This window comes from Astyanax mexicanus, chromosome 1 (assembly GCF_023375975.1).
Source record: "Astyanax mexicanus isolate ESR-SI-001 chromosome 1, AstMex3_surface, whole genome shotgun sequence".
In the NCBI taxonomy this organism is placed as follows: Eukaryota; Metazoa; Chordata; class Actinopteri; order Characiformes; family Acestrorhamphidae; genus Astyanax; species Astyanax mexicanus.
The window spans coordinates 1,397,625-1,412,499 of NC_064408.1; the positions used below are offsets into that span (position 1 = coordinate 1,397,625).

Sequence of the window (14,875 nt, forward strand, 5' to 3'; positions counted from 1 at the left end):
AGCGACGTGGTATAACCCACCACAAACCCACCCCCCCCCTCACAATCAGCAATGTGGTATAACCCACCACACACCTCCCCACACTCAGCAACGTGGTATAACCCACCACACCCAACTTCCTCCAGGATTCAGAACATTTATAACAGTTTTAATGTTTTGAAGACTTTAATATATAAACCATATACTAATAATTACATGTTCTAAGCTCTCAGGTTAACGAAAATCTTTATATTTATATAATGTTTATATTATATTAAATCTGTATAAAGCAGAACACCTTTCTTAAATGATCACGTCAAAATATTTGTGTCCAATTAAATATGTAATAAATCTGATAAGTGAAAAACAAATGCTGTGTCAAATTCTGTGTCTAAATATAATGTTCATATATCATGCAGAATTAAGCATATAATAAGTATTTTATATTGCATGTATAAGATACGTATATACTGTAGATAGTGGGTGTATTTCATTCCTTTTCAAATGGTGTGCACCAAAGCTACAATATGTATTTTTGTTACGTTTTAGTTATTCATACAAATCAATTACATATATATTGTAATATATTTTGCTTTAGTTTGTATAATTGTAGTTGGTGATAAATAGGAATTCCTTCACAGTTCCCTTAAATACATTCCTTAAAAAAATCCTTTAAATTCAGCATATTTTTGTCAGATATTTACATATATGTCACATATATTCCAATATTTTTTTTAACTGGTAATTTTTACGTATATATTTATACAATGGAAAATTGTCTTTTTCTTACAAAAATCTTGTATCCCTTAAACTTTGTTAAATTTAAATGGAAGTAACTTCAGATCATTTCTACTGGTCCAAATCCTCATAAAATCCTGATACAATATAACAAATAATTCACAGATTCGCCTTAAAATTACGCATGCAATAATGATATATATATATATATATATATATATATATATATATATATATATATATATATATATATATATATATATATATATAAAATCAACCAATAATACAATAATCATACAGTAATAATGCATGTAATAAATTATGTACAATAATTGATATGTATGATATGTATGACACATATATTCTATTATATAGTGTGTTCACATTTTAAGCGCTCAGGTTTACAGAAAAGTTTTTTTAACGTTATATTTATATAATGTTTATATTACATTAAATCTGCCTAAAGCAGAATGCCTTTCCCACCTAAACACATCAAAATATATTTCATATATATTATGAATATGAATATGTTCAAATATATGATATGTTCATTGTATGTATGTACAGTATACTATACTTTTACACAGATGTATATTCAGAAATGCATACCCAATTCTTAATGATATGTGTGTTTAAAAAAATGTATATGACTTTATGTGCACTTTTTTGTGTGTAGGCTGTTAGCATTTATGCTACAGATGCTACAAGATAACAAATACCACATGACTGGCCACCAGTAATGACTGGTACTGTGTGTGTGTGTGTTTTTGTGTGTGTGTGTGTGTGTTTTTGTGTGTGTGTGTGTTTGTTTTTATTGCATGCAAGGGACCACAACATGTTAGCACACCTACAGTGTGGGGACCGAAAACATAAAGGGGACTGTTTTGGTGGTGGGTGTGTATGTGTTTGTATGTGTGTGTATGTGCGTATATATGTGTGTATATGTGTGTGTGTATGTGTGTGTGTGTGTGTGTGTGTGTTGGTCATGTGCTGACCCACTTAACCTATACTTCTTACAGGAAGTAGTTCTAACTGATGTATCTCTTGTCTGCTTGTTTAAACCACAAAAGAGTGAGTGTGTGTGTGTATAGAAGTGTGTGTGTGGAAGTGTGTGTGTGTATGTGTGTGTGTGTGTGTGTGTGCAAGCGCCTTGCACTGTGCAGACTTCCTCTGCATGGTAGACAGAAAAAGACGACCCCCATAAACCCACTCTAGTTTTAACAATGTAATTACACACCCATGCCACATGTCATGGGACAGGGACTAGTATTGTGTCCCATAACTTTTGGAATGTCCTTAATTGCGGTGAACAAGCAGAAATGTCCAGAAAAGTTCTGAAGCTCATGATTCAGCTGTACAACCAAAATTTTAACTAATAATCAATACATTTTCAAAATATACATTATTATTCAGAAGTGTTGTTATATTTATATACTTGTAATATTAAATTACAATACGATATTACAAAATTAATAAAGAAAAATGAAATACAACATTTATAATATCAAAAATAAGGCTTAAGTAGCGGTATTTCATTGATTTAAAAAAATGTTTTATATTTCTAAAATTAAAGCTGGGAGGGCGGGATGTAATCCCAGATGGAGCGCCTGAATTTTTTCTTAAAGAAACACAGCATAATATCTTATTTATAAGATTTAATCCATATTTTATCTAAAATAAAAGTTTTCTACAGTCTAAACTTGAGTGTGTATGTGTGAAACGTGTGTGTGTGTGTGTATAGTGTGTGTGTGTGTGTGTGTGTGTGAGCAGTTCATGCTGCAGTCTGTGTTGTGTAAACTTCCTGTCTATCTCTCAGTTTCACACCATCATTCCCTCAGACACCATGATCCTCATCCACACCTTCACCCTGCTGCTTCTCCTCACACTCTGCCCAGGTAAACCTGTGTCTGTGTGTGTGTGTGTTTAGTGTGTGTGTGTTTAGTGTGTGTGTGTTTAGTGTGTGTGTGTGTGTTTGAATTAATGAGTATCATTTTTGTTGTTTGCTATTGGGAAAAACGACCAAAAACTTAATTATTTCTATATTTTATATATATGCTAAACAACTCAAATGTTCTAGATACATTAGTACTAGATAAAGAGTCTTATAATAACAATGGAACCATTTTAATAAGTTCCAAAAGAACCATTTAAGGGTTAAAATGATATTTTAAGTTGTAATGGTTCTACGGCGATCCTTCGCCTTTACTACAGAACCCCTGAAGAACCCTGTTTAAAATAATCTACTAAATAAATACATAAAAAATCTGGTTATTTACAATTTACAGGCCTTTTAACCTCATATTAATCTTACAATATGTATTTATAATTTATTACAGTAAAACAAAAACATTATTCAATGATTACAGATGAAAACTATAGTTTCTGTAAAAATAATATAAACAATCAACTGTCTATAATAGTGAATTCAAAATCTTACTGACCAAATCATAGTTATTACTAATTTCATACTGTATTTTGAATTATTCATTGTTCATTGTTTAAATAATTTTGAGGTAGATACTGAATAATTCACAGTGGATCATTTAGATAAGTTAGAGTTAATACCGAACAATTTACAGTGTTTCATTTACATAAATTAGAGTGAATGCTAAAAAAAATCACAGTGGACCATTTAGATAATTTAAAAGTGGACATTGAATAATTCATAGTGGATTATTAAGATAATTTTGAGGTAGTTACTAAAAAAATCATAATGGGTCATTTAAATCATTTTGAGGTAGATACTGAATAAGTAGTAGTGGATTATTAAGAGAGAATATATACTTTATAGAGTAGATACTGAAAGAATCATAGTGGATCATTTAGATAATTTTGAGGTAGATACTGAAAAAATCATAGTAAATTATTCAGATAATTTTATGGTAGATACTGAAAAGTCATAGTGGACCATTTAGATCATTTTGAGGTAGTGAAAATGTACAGTAATATATTTTGAGGTAAAACTAAGGCACTTGCATAAGAAATATTTATATGCTTACAATTTATTATTAGTATATATTTCAACGTATGTTGATCATATATTAATTTGTCTATACTAATCTAATTTTAAATAACTTTTAAAACATATAAGCAGTTTCTGAACATTTTCCTTTTGTATTTTATGATCAAAAGTCTGTGAAAAAGGTACATTTTGGCTCTAGATAACTGAGTGAGCGAATTTAATGTGATGTTTTGTTAACGTGGAACCGACGTTTTTTAGTACAAAAGTATAGAGTTTAGCTGCAGTTATAAACCCGTCTGTAACCCAGATAAACAGGTGCACTTTAGGAGTCTGATCAACCACCCTGGCAACCACAACAGACCCCGCCTACCATCACCACTCTATACTTACATCTATAACATCTACAAACACACTGATATATACTGTATCTACCTGTAATTAACTCTATATAACATTAGAATACTAAACCACATAAACATTAATTAAGAATAAAGTCAGTGGTCAGTGAGAGTGCCTACCTGTAATTAACTCTATATAACATTAGAATACTAAACCCAAATAAACATTAATAATAAAGTCAGTGATCAGTGAGAGTGTCTACCTGTAATTTACTCTATATAACATTAGAATACTAAACCCAAATAAACATTAATAATAAAGTCAGTGGTCAGTGAGAATGTCTATCTGTAATTATTAACTCTATATAACATTAGAATACTAAACACAAATAAATATAAAGCATAAAGTCAGTGATCAGCGGGAGTGTCTACCTGTAATTAACTTTATATAACATTAGAATACTAAATCTAAATAAGCATAAGGAATAAATGAATAAAGTCAGTGATCAGTGAGTGTCTACATGTAATTAACTCTATATAACATTAGAATACTAAACCCAAATAAACATTAATAAAGAATAAAGTCAGTGATCAGTGAGAGTGTCTATCTGTAATTATTAACTCTATATAACATTAGAATAATAAACCCAAATAAACATAAGGAATAAAGTCAGTGAGAGTGTCTACCTGTACCTATCCCTATATAACATTAGAATACTAAACCCAAATAAACATAGTATTCTAATGTTATATACAGTTAATTACAGGTAGACACTCTCACTGATTACTGACTTTATTCTTTATGTTTATTTGAGTTTAGTAATCTAATGTTATATAAAGTTAATTAGAGGTAGACACTCTCATTGATCACTGACTTTATTCTTTATGTTCTATATAACATTAGAATACTAAACCCAAATAAACATTAATAAAGAATAAAGTCAGTGATTAGTGTGAGTGTCTATCTGTAATAAACTGTATATAACGTTAGTATAACTGTGTTTGTCTGTTTCAGGCAGTGGAGCAGGGGTTGATTGGGCGGAAGAGACAGTCTACGCTCTGATTGGTCAGTCTGTGGATCTGATCTGTAGGGTAAACAGCAGTGGTAATGTTATACAGTCTCAGTGGAGCCGCTGTCCGGATCGTATCATCGTGGTTTTTCGCTCGGAGCAGAAATATGAAATATCTGATCGGGAGTATCAGGGTCGCGTCTCCATCCAGCAGTACCACACCCTCACCCTGCAGAGCGTACAGCGGGACGACTTCGGGATGTACTGCTGCAAACTCATCACCTTCCCCAGCGGCACTCTGGAGGGACGAGTCCACCTGCTGGAGACACCAGGTGATCACAGGAACTCTCCGTTCAGGAGTTTATAACCCTGCGTTTATACTGACAAACTATAGAGCAACAAGAGTCACGCCCACAAAACACTAAAGCAACACAGCAAGAAAGTAACAAGCGTTAAAGCTACAGGTCAACAAAACAACACAGCTAATATAGTGGCGTTAAAGTGACACCACCACAACAAAGTACCTCAACAACACGATGACAACATCATCGTCATGCCAACCAAGCAACACGGCAACATAGCAACAAGTGACACAATGACAAAGCGACATGCCCACAAAACGACTAAGTTATACAATCCACATAACATCAAGCGTCAAACAACAAAGTGCCTACAAAGAGACATGTCAAGATAGAGACTAGCAACATTGTGACATAGTGACAAAGCAACACAGCAACATAGCGATAAACGAATCACAGACAAAGCGACTCTCCAATAGAGTGACATGACCTCAAGGCATAGCAGCAAAGTGACAAAGTGATACAACAACAAAGCGTGAAGCATCAAAGTAACAAAGTGACACAGCAACATATCAAAAAGGCGACACAGTGACATAGCATCATGTTGACATAGCATCAAGTGATAAAGTGACACGGTGACAAACATAACGTTAACAAGACAAAACTTTGACAAAGTTAGACATTGAAAAAGCGACACAGTGACAAAAGCGACACACGGACAAAGAGAGACATTGACAAAGCAACACACGGACAAAGAGAGACATAGACAAAGCGACACAGGGACAAAAGCGACACACGGACAAAGAGAGACTTTGACAAAGCGACACAGGAACAAACAGAGACATTGACAAAGCAACACAGGGACAAAGAGAGACATTGACAAAGCAACACAGGGACAAAGAGAGACATTGACAAAGTGACACAGGGACAAAGAGAGACACTGACAAAGTGACACAGGGACAAAGAGAGACATTGAAAAAGCAACACAGGGACAAAGAGAGACACTGACAAAGTGACACAGGGACAAAGAGAGACATTGACAAAGCAACACAGGGACACAGAGAGACATTGACAAAGCGACACAGGGACACAGAGAGACAGTGACAAAGTGACACAGGGACAAAGAGAGACATTGAAAAAGCAACACAGGGACAAAGAGAGACACTGACAAAGTGACACAGGGACAAAGAGAGACATTGACAAAGCAACACAGGGACAAAGAGAGACACTGACAAAGTGACACAGGGACACGGAGAGACAGTGACAAAGTGACACAGGGATGAAGAGAGACATTGACAAAGTGACACAGGGACACAGAGAGACATTGACAAAGCGACACAGGGACACAGAGAGACAGTGACAAAGTGACACAGGGATGAAGAGAGACATTGATAAATCGACACAGGGACAAAGAGAGACATTTACAAAGCGACACAGGGACAAAGAGAGACATTGACAAAACGACACAGGGACAAAGAGAGATATTGACAAAGTGACACAGGGACAAAGAGAGACATTGACAAAGTGACACAGGGACAAAGAGAGACACTGACAAAGTGACACAGGGACAAAGAGAGACATTGAAAAATCAACACAGGGACAAAGAGAGACACTGACAAAGTGACACAGGGACAAAGAGAGACATTGACAAAGCAACACAGGGACACAGAGAGACATTGACAAAGCGACACAGGGACACAGAGAGACAGTGACAAAGTGACACAGGGACAAAGAGAGACATTGAAAAAGCAACACAGGGACAAAGAGAGACACTGACAAAGTGACACAGGGACAAAGAGAGACATTGACTAAGCAACACAGGGACAAAGAGAGACACTGACAAAGTGACACAGGGACACGGAGAGACAGTGACAAAGTGACACAGGGATGAAGAGAGACATTGACAAAGTGACACAGGGACACAGAGAGACATTGACAAAGCGACACAGGGACCCAGAGAGACAGTGACAAAGTGACACAGGGATGAAGAGAGACATTGATAAATCGACACAGGGACAAAGAGAGACATTTACAAAGCGACACAGGGACAAAGAGAGACATTGACAAAACGACACAGGGACAAAGAGAGATATTGACAAAGTGACACAGGGACAAAGAGAGACATTGACAAAGCGACACAGTGACAAAGAGAGACGTTGACAAAGTGACACAGGGATGAAGAGAGACATTGACAAAGCGACACAGGGATGAAGAGAGACATTGACATAGCGACACAGGGACAAAGAGAGACATTGACAAAGCGACACAGGGACACAGAGAGACAGTGACAAAGTGACACAGGGATGAAGAGAGACATTGACAAATCGACACAGGGACAAAGAGAGACATTTACAAAGCGACACAGGGACAAAGAGAGACATTGACAAAACGACACAGGGACAAAGAGAGATATTGACAAAGTGACACAGGAACAAAGAGAGACATTGACAAAGCGACACAGTGACAAAGAGAGACGTTGACAAAGGGACACAGGGATGAAGAGAGACATTGACAAAGCGACACAGGTATGAAGAGAGACATTGACAAAGCGACACAGGGACAAAGAGAGACATTGACAAAGCGACACAGGGACAAAGAGAGACGTTCACAAAGCGACACAGGGACAAAGAGAGACGTTCACAAAGCGACACAGGGACAAAGAGAGACGTTGACAAAGCGACACAGGGACAAAGAGAGATATTGACAAAGTGACACAGGGACACAGAGAGACATTGACAAAGCCACACAGGGACAAAGAGAGACATTGACAAAGTGACGACACAGGGAAGAAAAGAGAAATTGACAAAGTGACACAGGGATGAAAAGAGAGATATTGACAAAGCGACACAGGGACAAAAAGAGACATTGACAAAGCGACACAGGAACAAAGAGAGACATTGACAAAGCGACACAGGGACAAAGAGAGACATTGACAAAGCGACACAGGGACAAAGAGAGACATTGACAAAGCAACACAGGGACAAAGAGAGATATTGACAAAGCGACACAGGGACACAGAGAGACATTGACAAAGCCACACAGGGACAAAGAGAGACATTGACAAAGTGACAAAGGGACGACACAGGGAAGAAAAGAGAAATTGACAAAGTGACACAGGGATGAAAAGAGAGATATTGACAAAGCGACACAGGGACAAAAAGAGACATTGACAAAGCGACACAGGAACAAAGAGAGACATTGACAAAGCGACACAGGGACAAAGAGAGACATTCACATAGGGAAACAGGGACAAAGAGACATTGACAAGGCGACACAGGGACACAGAGAGATATTGACAAAGCGACACAGGGACAAAGAGAGACACTGACAAAGTGACACAGGGACACGGAGAGACAGTGACAAAGTGACACAGGGATGAAGAGAGACATTGACAAAGTGACACAGGGACACAGAGAGACATTGACAAAGCGACACAGGGACCCAGAGAGACAGTGACAAAGTGACACAGGGATGAAGAGAGACATTGATAAATCGACACAGGGACAAAGAGAGACATTTACAAAGCGACACAGGGACAAAGAGAGACATTGACAAAACGACACAGGGACAAAGAGAGATATTGACAAAGTGACACAGGGACAAAGAGAGACATTGACAAAGCGACACAGTGACAAAGAGAGACGTTGACAAAGTGACACAGGGATGAAGAGAGACATTGACAAAGCGACACAGGGATGAAGAGAGACATTGACATAGCGACACAGGGACAAAGAGAGACATTGACAAAGCGACACAGGGACACAGAGAGACAGTGACAAAGTGACACAGGGATGAAGAGAGACATTGACAAATCGACACAGGGACAAAGAGAGACATTTACAAAGCGACACAGGGACAAAGAGAGACATTGACAAAACGACACAGGGACAAAGAGAGATATTGACAAAGTGACACAGGAACAAAGAGAGACATTGACAAAGCGACACAGTGACAAAGAGAGACGTTGACAAAGGGACACAGGGATGAAGAGAGACATTGACAAAGCGACACAGGTATGAAGAGAGACATTGACAAAGCGACACAGGGACAAAGAGAGACATTGACAAAGCGACACAGGGACAAAGAGAGACGTTCACAAAGCGACACAGGGACAAAGAGAGACGTTCACAAAGCGACACAGGGACAAAGAGAGACGTTGACAAAGCGACACAGGGACAAAGAGAGATATTGACAAAGTGACACAGGGACACAGAGAGACATTGACAAAGCCACACAGGGACAAAGAGAGACATTGACAAAGTGACGACACAGGGAAGAAAAGAGAAATTGACAAAGTGACACAGGGATGAAAAGAGAGATATTGACAAAGCGACACAGGGACAAAAAGAGACATTGACAAAGCGACACAGGAACAAAGAGAGACATTGACAAAGCGACACAGGGACAAAGAGAGACATTGACAAAGCGACACAGGGACAAAGAGAGACATTGACAAAGCAACACAGGGACAAAGAGAGATATTGACAAAGCGACACAGGGACACAGAGAGACATTGACAAAGCCACACAGGGACAAAGAGAGACATTGACAAAGTGACAAAGGGACGACACAGGGAAGAAAAGAGAAATTGACAAAGTGACACAGGGATGAAAAGAGAGATATTGACAAAGCGACACAGGGACAAAAAGAGACATTGACAAAGCGACACAGGAACAAAGAGAGACATTGACAAAGCGACACAGGGACAAAGAGAGACATTCACATAGGGAAACAGGGACAAAGAGACATTGACAAGGCGACACAGGGACACAGAGAGATATTGACAAAGCGACACAGGGACAAAGAGAGACATTGACAGTGAGAAGGTGGGAAAGTGATATTTAAACGTTTTCCAACACAACACAACACCAATCAGGAGAAAGAATACCATTTTATTCAACTATTTCTTTATTATCTTCTCCAGATCTTTCCAATATGACCACAACATCTCATCCTTCCCCCTTTACCCACCATCCGGCAGCAGGTACCCCACTAAATCTTACCAAATATATACAGCTACAGAACCTACCAGTGACTGAACATAGAAACATGGACATTGTTTAATTACCCTACGATCTGTACAACACTCTCATTCACACACTTCCTGTCTGTACTGAAAGAGTAGAACCCCTGCCCCTGCTGGCAGAGAGATGGTACTGCAGTCATGTGTTATTAACGAGATTGTTTATCTATGTGTAGATGTATAAAACTTTATTAACTTCATTATAATCACTTCAGATCTTTTAATCCACTTAATCCTCTCTCTTTCTTATTTTCCTTAGATACTCCCAGGAACATCTCAGGAGAACCCAACACAACAGTGTCCCACAATCCTCAGCAGGAAGCAGGTACCCTCACCTCACCTCACCTCAGCATTATTTAATGGATCTTAATAAATGTGTGAATGTATTGATGATATTTTAGCGTTTATTGAGGGGAAAACTCAACCGTAACTTAAGGAGGCTCTAGATTAGACTCTGTTGGTTCCTCTATCCTGGACACATGATGAGATTGAGACGGTTGGTCATGGAGGTCATGTCCCTCATATCTCTACTACTGGTGCTCGACTGTTGTTTAAGATGCTCCTCAGATTAGTTATCACGTACAGACATACGGTTCCAGTAAAGGCGTTGATGACTGAATCACTGGATCATCTAGACCTTCCATCAGTCAATCACTTCGTAGAGGCGTAACTAGAGGTCAATTGAAGAATCTTTCACCAGGTGGTACACTACCCAAAATTACATACTTACGCTTTTCCATCGACATGGGATCATCGCCATTCTGGTTTGCAAACCTAAATTTGAATCGATCGCCAACTCTTCCACCCACAAAGGTAGGTTCTAGATCCAAGAACATTTCATTTGCAGCAGAAACCGAAGATTACTATGTTCTTCAGAGCGAACCGTGACGACATCTCTTCACTTTTACTGTGCTTCTAGGTTTTCCGCGCAAACCACATTCACCGCCACTGTGCAGCGCCCTCTGTTGATGACATATGATGTGAATTTTTGAAGGTTCCACTAAAACTGGTGGAAACGTGGCAGGGTTCACTAAAAGCACCACGGTTCTTATAAACCAGAACAGAACTGGTTCAAGAACCAGAGTTCTTTTGGAACCCAAGAAGTCTAGGTTCTTCAGAGTGAACCGTGATGAAATCTGTTCACCACCACTGTGCAGCTCCCTCTGTTGATGAAGTGTGGTGTGACGTTTTGAAGGTTCCACTAAAACTAGTGGAAATATTACTCTAAGTATGAGATTATTTTGATGGACCTCATGTTCCCAAATGCAAAAGAATTATAGCACTGTACAAAAACAACAAGACCAAATATTTCACATTGGAGAAGTCAAATGTTGCAGAACTTTCCAATAGAAAAAGTACATATATTGTAAAGAATAAACATGGAGTTTTTGAGAAAATGTGTGGATCCTTTATGGGTTATATAAAGAGTTTTATTTAATGTAGAACAATTACTATTGCTTTTTTTTTTTTTTTTGGAAAGGGGAGCAGTTTATTGAGATATTTATTATGGGGGAGGAGGGGGGGGGGTTGTGTCTCATTCATTTTTCTGTGTTTGTTAGATAATGTTATATATATAGCATCTAAATAAAAAAAAACTTTGGGGGAAAAAATGGTGGAAACTGGCTGGTTCACTGAAAAGCACCAGGGTTCTTATAAACCAGAACAGAACCGGTTTAAGAACCAGAGTTCTTCTGGTGGATAAGTGCAATCACTGAGAGCTTTTATAAAAGCTTCACACTAGCTGCTGTAACATTGCTGTGAGGATTTGATTGTAGCTCTGTGTGTGTGTGTGTGTGGTCAGGTCTGTCGGTGATGATGATGGTGGTGTATATCAGCTGTGGTTCTGCAGGAGCTCTACTGCTGCTGCTGGGGATCATCATCTTCCTGCTGTGTAGAAGAGTAAGATCCCCCATTATCTATCTATCTATCTATCTATCTATCTATCTATCTATCTATCTATCTATCTATCTATCTATCTATCTATCTATCTATCTGTATTTTTAACTATCTGTTTTTTTTCTTTCTCTCTTTTGATCTATCTATCTATCTCTATCGAGCTCTATCGATTTCTTTCTCTCAATCTATAATTCTCTCTCTCTCTCTATCTTTCCCAGAAAGAAGTGTAAGATAGTAATTCTATTCAGAAGGAAGATAAAAGTGAACAGAAATAATAAATGATAATAAATTTATTCTGATATTTAGGATAATAGTTATTGATCTACACATGCAGGAGTAGTGTGTAAAGCTGCAACAGGCCAGATGTCTCAGCATGTAGAGAGCTGTAGAGGTTCCTAATGTTCCTCCTGTTATAATCCATCCCATAATAACTCGTTTAGAGTGTACATTTTCAGATTTAAGTATTCAATATCCTCTCTCTCTCTCTCTCTCTCTCTCTCTCTCTCTCTCTCTCTGTAGAGGAGGAGGAGAGTGTTGCGTAATCCGGTGTATGTACCTGGGCGATCAGGCACTGCCCCTCCAAATCTGCCTCAAACCAATGACCCCTTCCTCAGCCACGCCCCCCAGCAAGGAGACACCAAAAGGGCGTGGGATGAAGATGAAGATGATGAAGATGAAGAGATGTACCTGAATGTTCCAAAAAAACAATAAAGAACTCTCTTAAACAGTCGAAAACAAGAGACTTAACCTTTTTATTTGTTTGGATCCAGATCCCAACAATTCACAACGATTCAAAGTTATTTACAATAATTCATAGTGATTCAAAACGATTCAAAGTGATTCACTGCAATTCACAACAATTTACAACAATTCACAACGATTCAAAAGGATTCACAACAATTTCCAACGATTTCCAACGATTCAAAAGGATCCACAACGATTCACAGTGATTCACAACGATTCACAGTGATTCACTACAATTTACAGTGATTCACAATGATTCACTACAATTCACAGTGATTCACAACAATTTACAACAATTTACAGAGATTCACAGTGATTCACAATGATTCAGAGTGATTAACAATGATTCACAACAATTCACAATGATTCATGATGATTCATGATGATTCAGTTAGGAAACAGTTCAACTATAATTCAATTCATTAAACAATTTAATGAACTTAATAAACTAAATTAACCTGATTAGCTTTGATTTAATATATTTGTTAAACTTTAGACAACCATTACGCCATAGTTCTATATTATTACATTTTAATAGATTCTCTTACATTAAGTGCATATAAACTATAAAATGACGGCATGGTTCATTAGGAAACTATACAGTGTATCAGATCCCCTCACTATTCCAACTGATTCTATTGGTACTATTGATTGTGTTATTAAGTGAACTGAAATGCATGTGCTGTTTTATATTTTTTAATAAAAGATTTGATTTCACATGTCCTAAATATTACTTGTACTACCAGCACCGATAAATATTCATTAATGTCCAATGGTCAGTAATGTCCTTGATGTCATTAATGTCCTCATTAACAATGAGGATAAGACCAAGGCAAGACCAATTCCCAATCAGGATGAGACAAAGATAATACCAATTCCCCCATCAGGACAAGACAGAAATGAGACCAATTACTAATGAGGACAAGACCAAGATGAGACCAATTCCCAAGCAGCAGAAAACCAAGATAAGACTAATTCCTAATCATGATAAGACCAACACCAAACCAATTTAGAATGAAGACAAGTCCAAGATGAGATCAATTCCCAATCAGGACAAGACCAAGACAAGACCAGTTTAAAAAAACAATGTTTCCAAGAGGACACCAATGTCCTATCAGGGCGAGACTAATTCCCAGTGAAGAAAAGACCAAGACAAGACCAGTTCCCAATGAGGATGAGACAAAGATGAGACCAATTCCCAAACAGGACAAGACAAAGACACTGCATTTCCAAGCAGGATGAGACAGAGATAAGACCAATTCCAAGTAAGAGACCAAAACCAGACCAATTCCCAATAAAGATGAGTTCAGGATGAGACTAATTTCTAATTATGATAAGACCAAGACAAAACTAATTCAGAATGAAGACAAGTCCAAGATGAGATCAATTCCCAATCAGGACAAGACCAAGACAAGACCAGTTCCCAATGAGGACGTTTCCAAGAGGACACCAATTTCCAATCAGGGCGAGACTAATTCCTAGTAAGGAAAAGAGACAAAGATGAGACCAATTCCCAAACAAAAATAAAGACAGATAAAGACAAGTCTGATTTCCAAGCAGGATGAGGCAGAGAAAAGACCAGTTCCAAGTAAGGAAGAGACCAAGAGAGGACAAAATCCTGATGGACCATTATGATGTAATCACATTTACTGTAGCCACACCTTAGCAACGACCTAGATACACATTTGCAATCAACACATTTACTGTAGCAAAACCTTAGCAACCAACACATATCACAGCATTACTGCTGACTAGCATTGTCTGTAAACAATGGTCAGTGTGATCGGTGGGAGATCTGTGTTACTTAAGGCCCACCCTTTTCCTGACCCTTTCCTGAGCCTTTTCCTGTCCCTGAAACAAACACTCTTTATCACACACACACACAC

At 37.9% G+C, this 14,875-nt stretch overlaps 1 protein-coding gene across 2 annotated transcripts; it reads left to right on the forward strand.

The window, feature by feature from the left end:
* The first annotated feature begins 2,508 nt into the window (after positions 1 to 2,508).
* On the forward strand, positions 2,509 to 13,142 carry LOC111190474 (nectin-3). 2 transcript variants are annotated; one of them, XM_049465590.1, is made up of 6 exons: positions 2,509 to 2,612; positions 5,033 to 5,359; positions 10,251 to 10,310; positions 10,609 to 10,674; positions 12,151 to 12,248; positions 12,765 to 13,142. In XM_049465590.1, exons 1-6 carry the CDS (start codon positions 2,561 to 2,563, stop codon positions 12,954 to 12,956), a joined length of 795 nt encoding a protein of 264 aa, XP_049321547.1. In that variant the 5' UTR covers positions 2,509 to 2,560; the 3' UTR covers positions 12,957 to 13,142. The 2 variants fall into 2 exon arrangements, with proteins under 2 accessions (XP_049321547.1, XP_049321549.1); XM_049465592.1 differs by lacking the exon at positions 10,251 to 10,310.
* Positions 13,143 to 14,875: the final 1,733 nt, after the last annotated feature.

Coding starts and splice junctions, on each gene's coding strand:
- LOC111190474 (XM_049465590.1), top strand. CDS start 2,561: ATGATCCTCATCCACACCTTCACCCTGCTGCTTCTCCTCACACTCTGC. Junction 10,311..10,608: donor TACCCACCATCCGGCAGCAG/GTACCCCACTAA, acceptor TATTTTCCTTAG/ATACTCCCAGGAACATCTCA. Junction 10,675..12,150: donor CAATCCTCAGCAGGAAGCAG/GTACCCTCACCT, acceptor GTGTGTGGTCAG/GTCTGTCGGTGATGATGATG.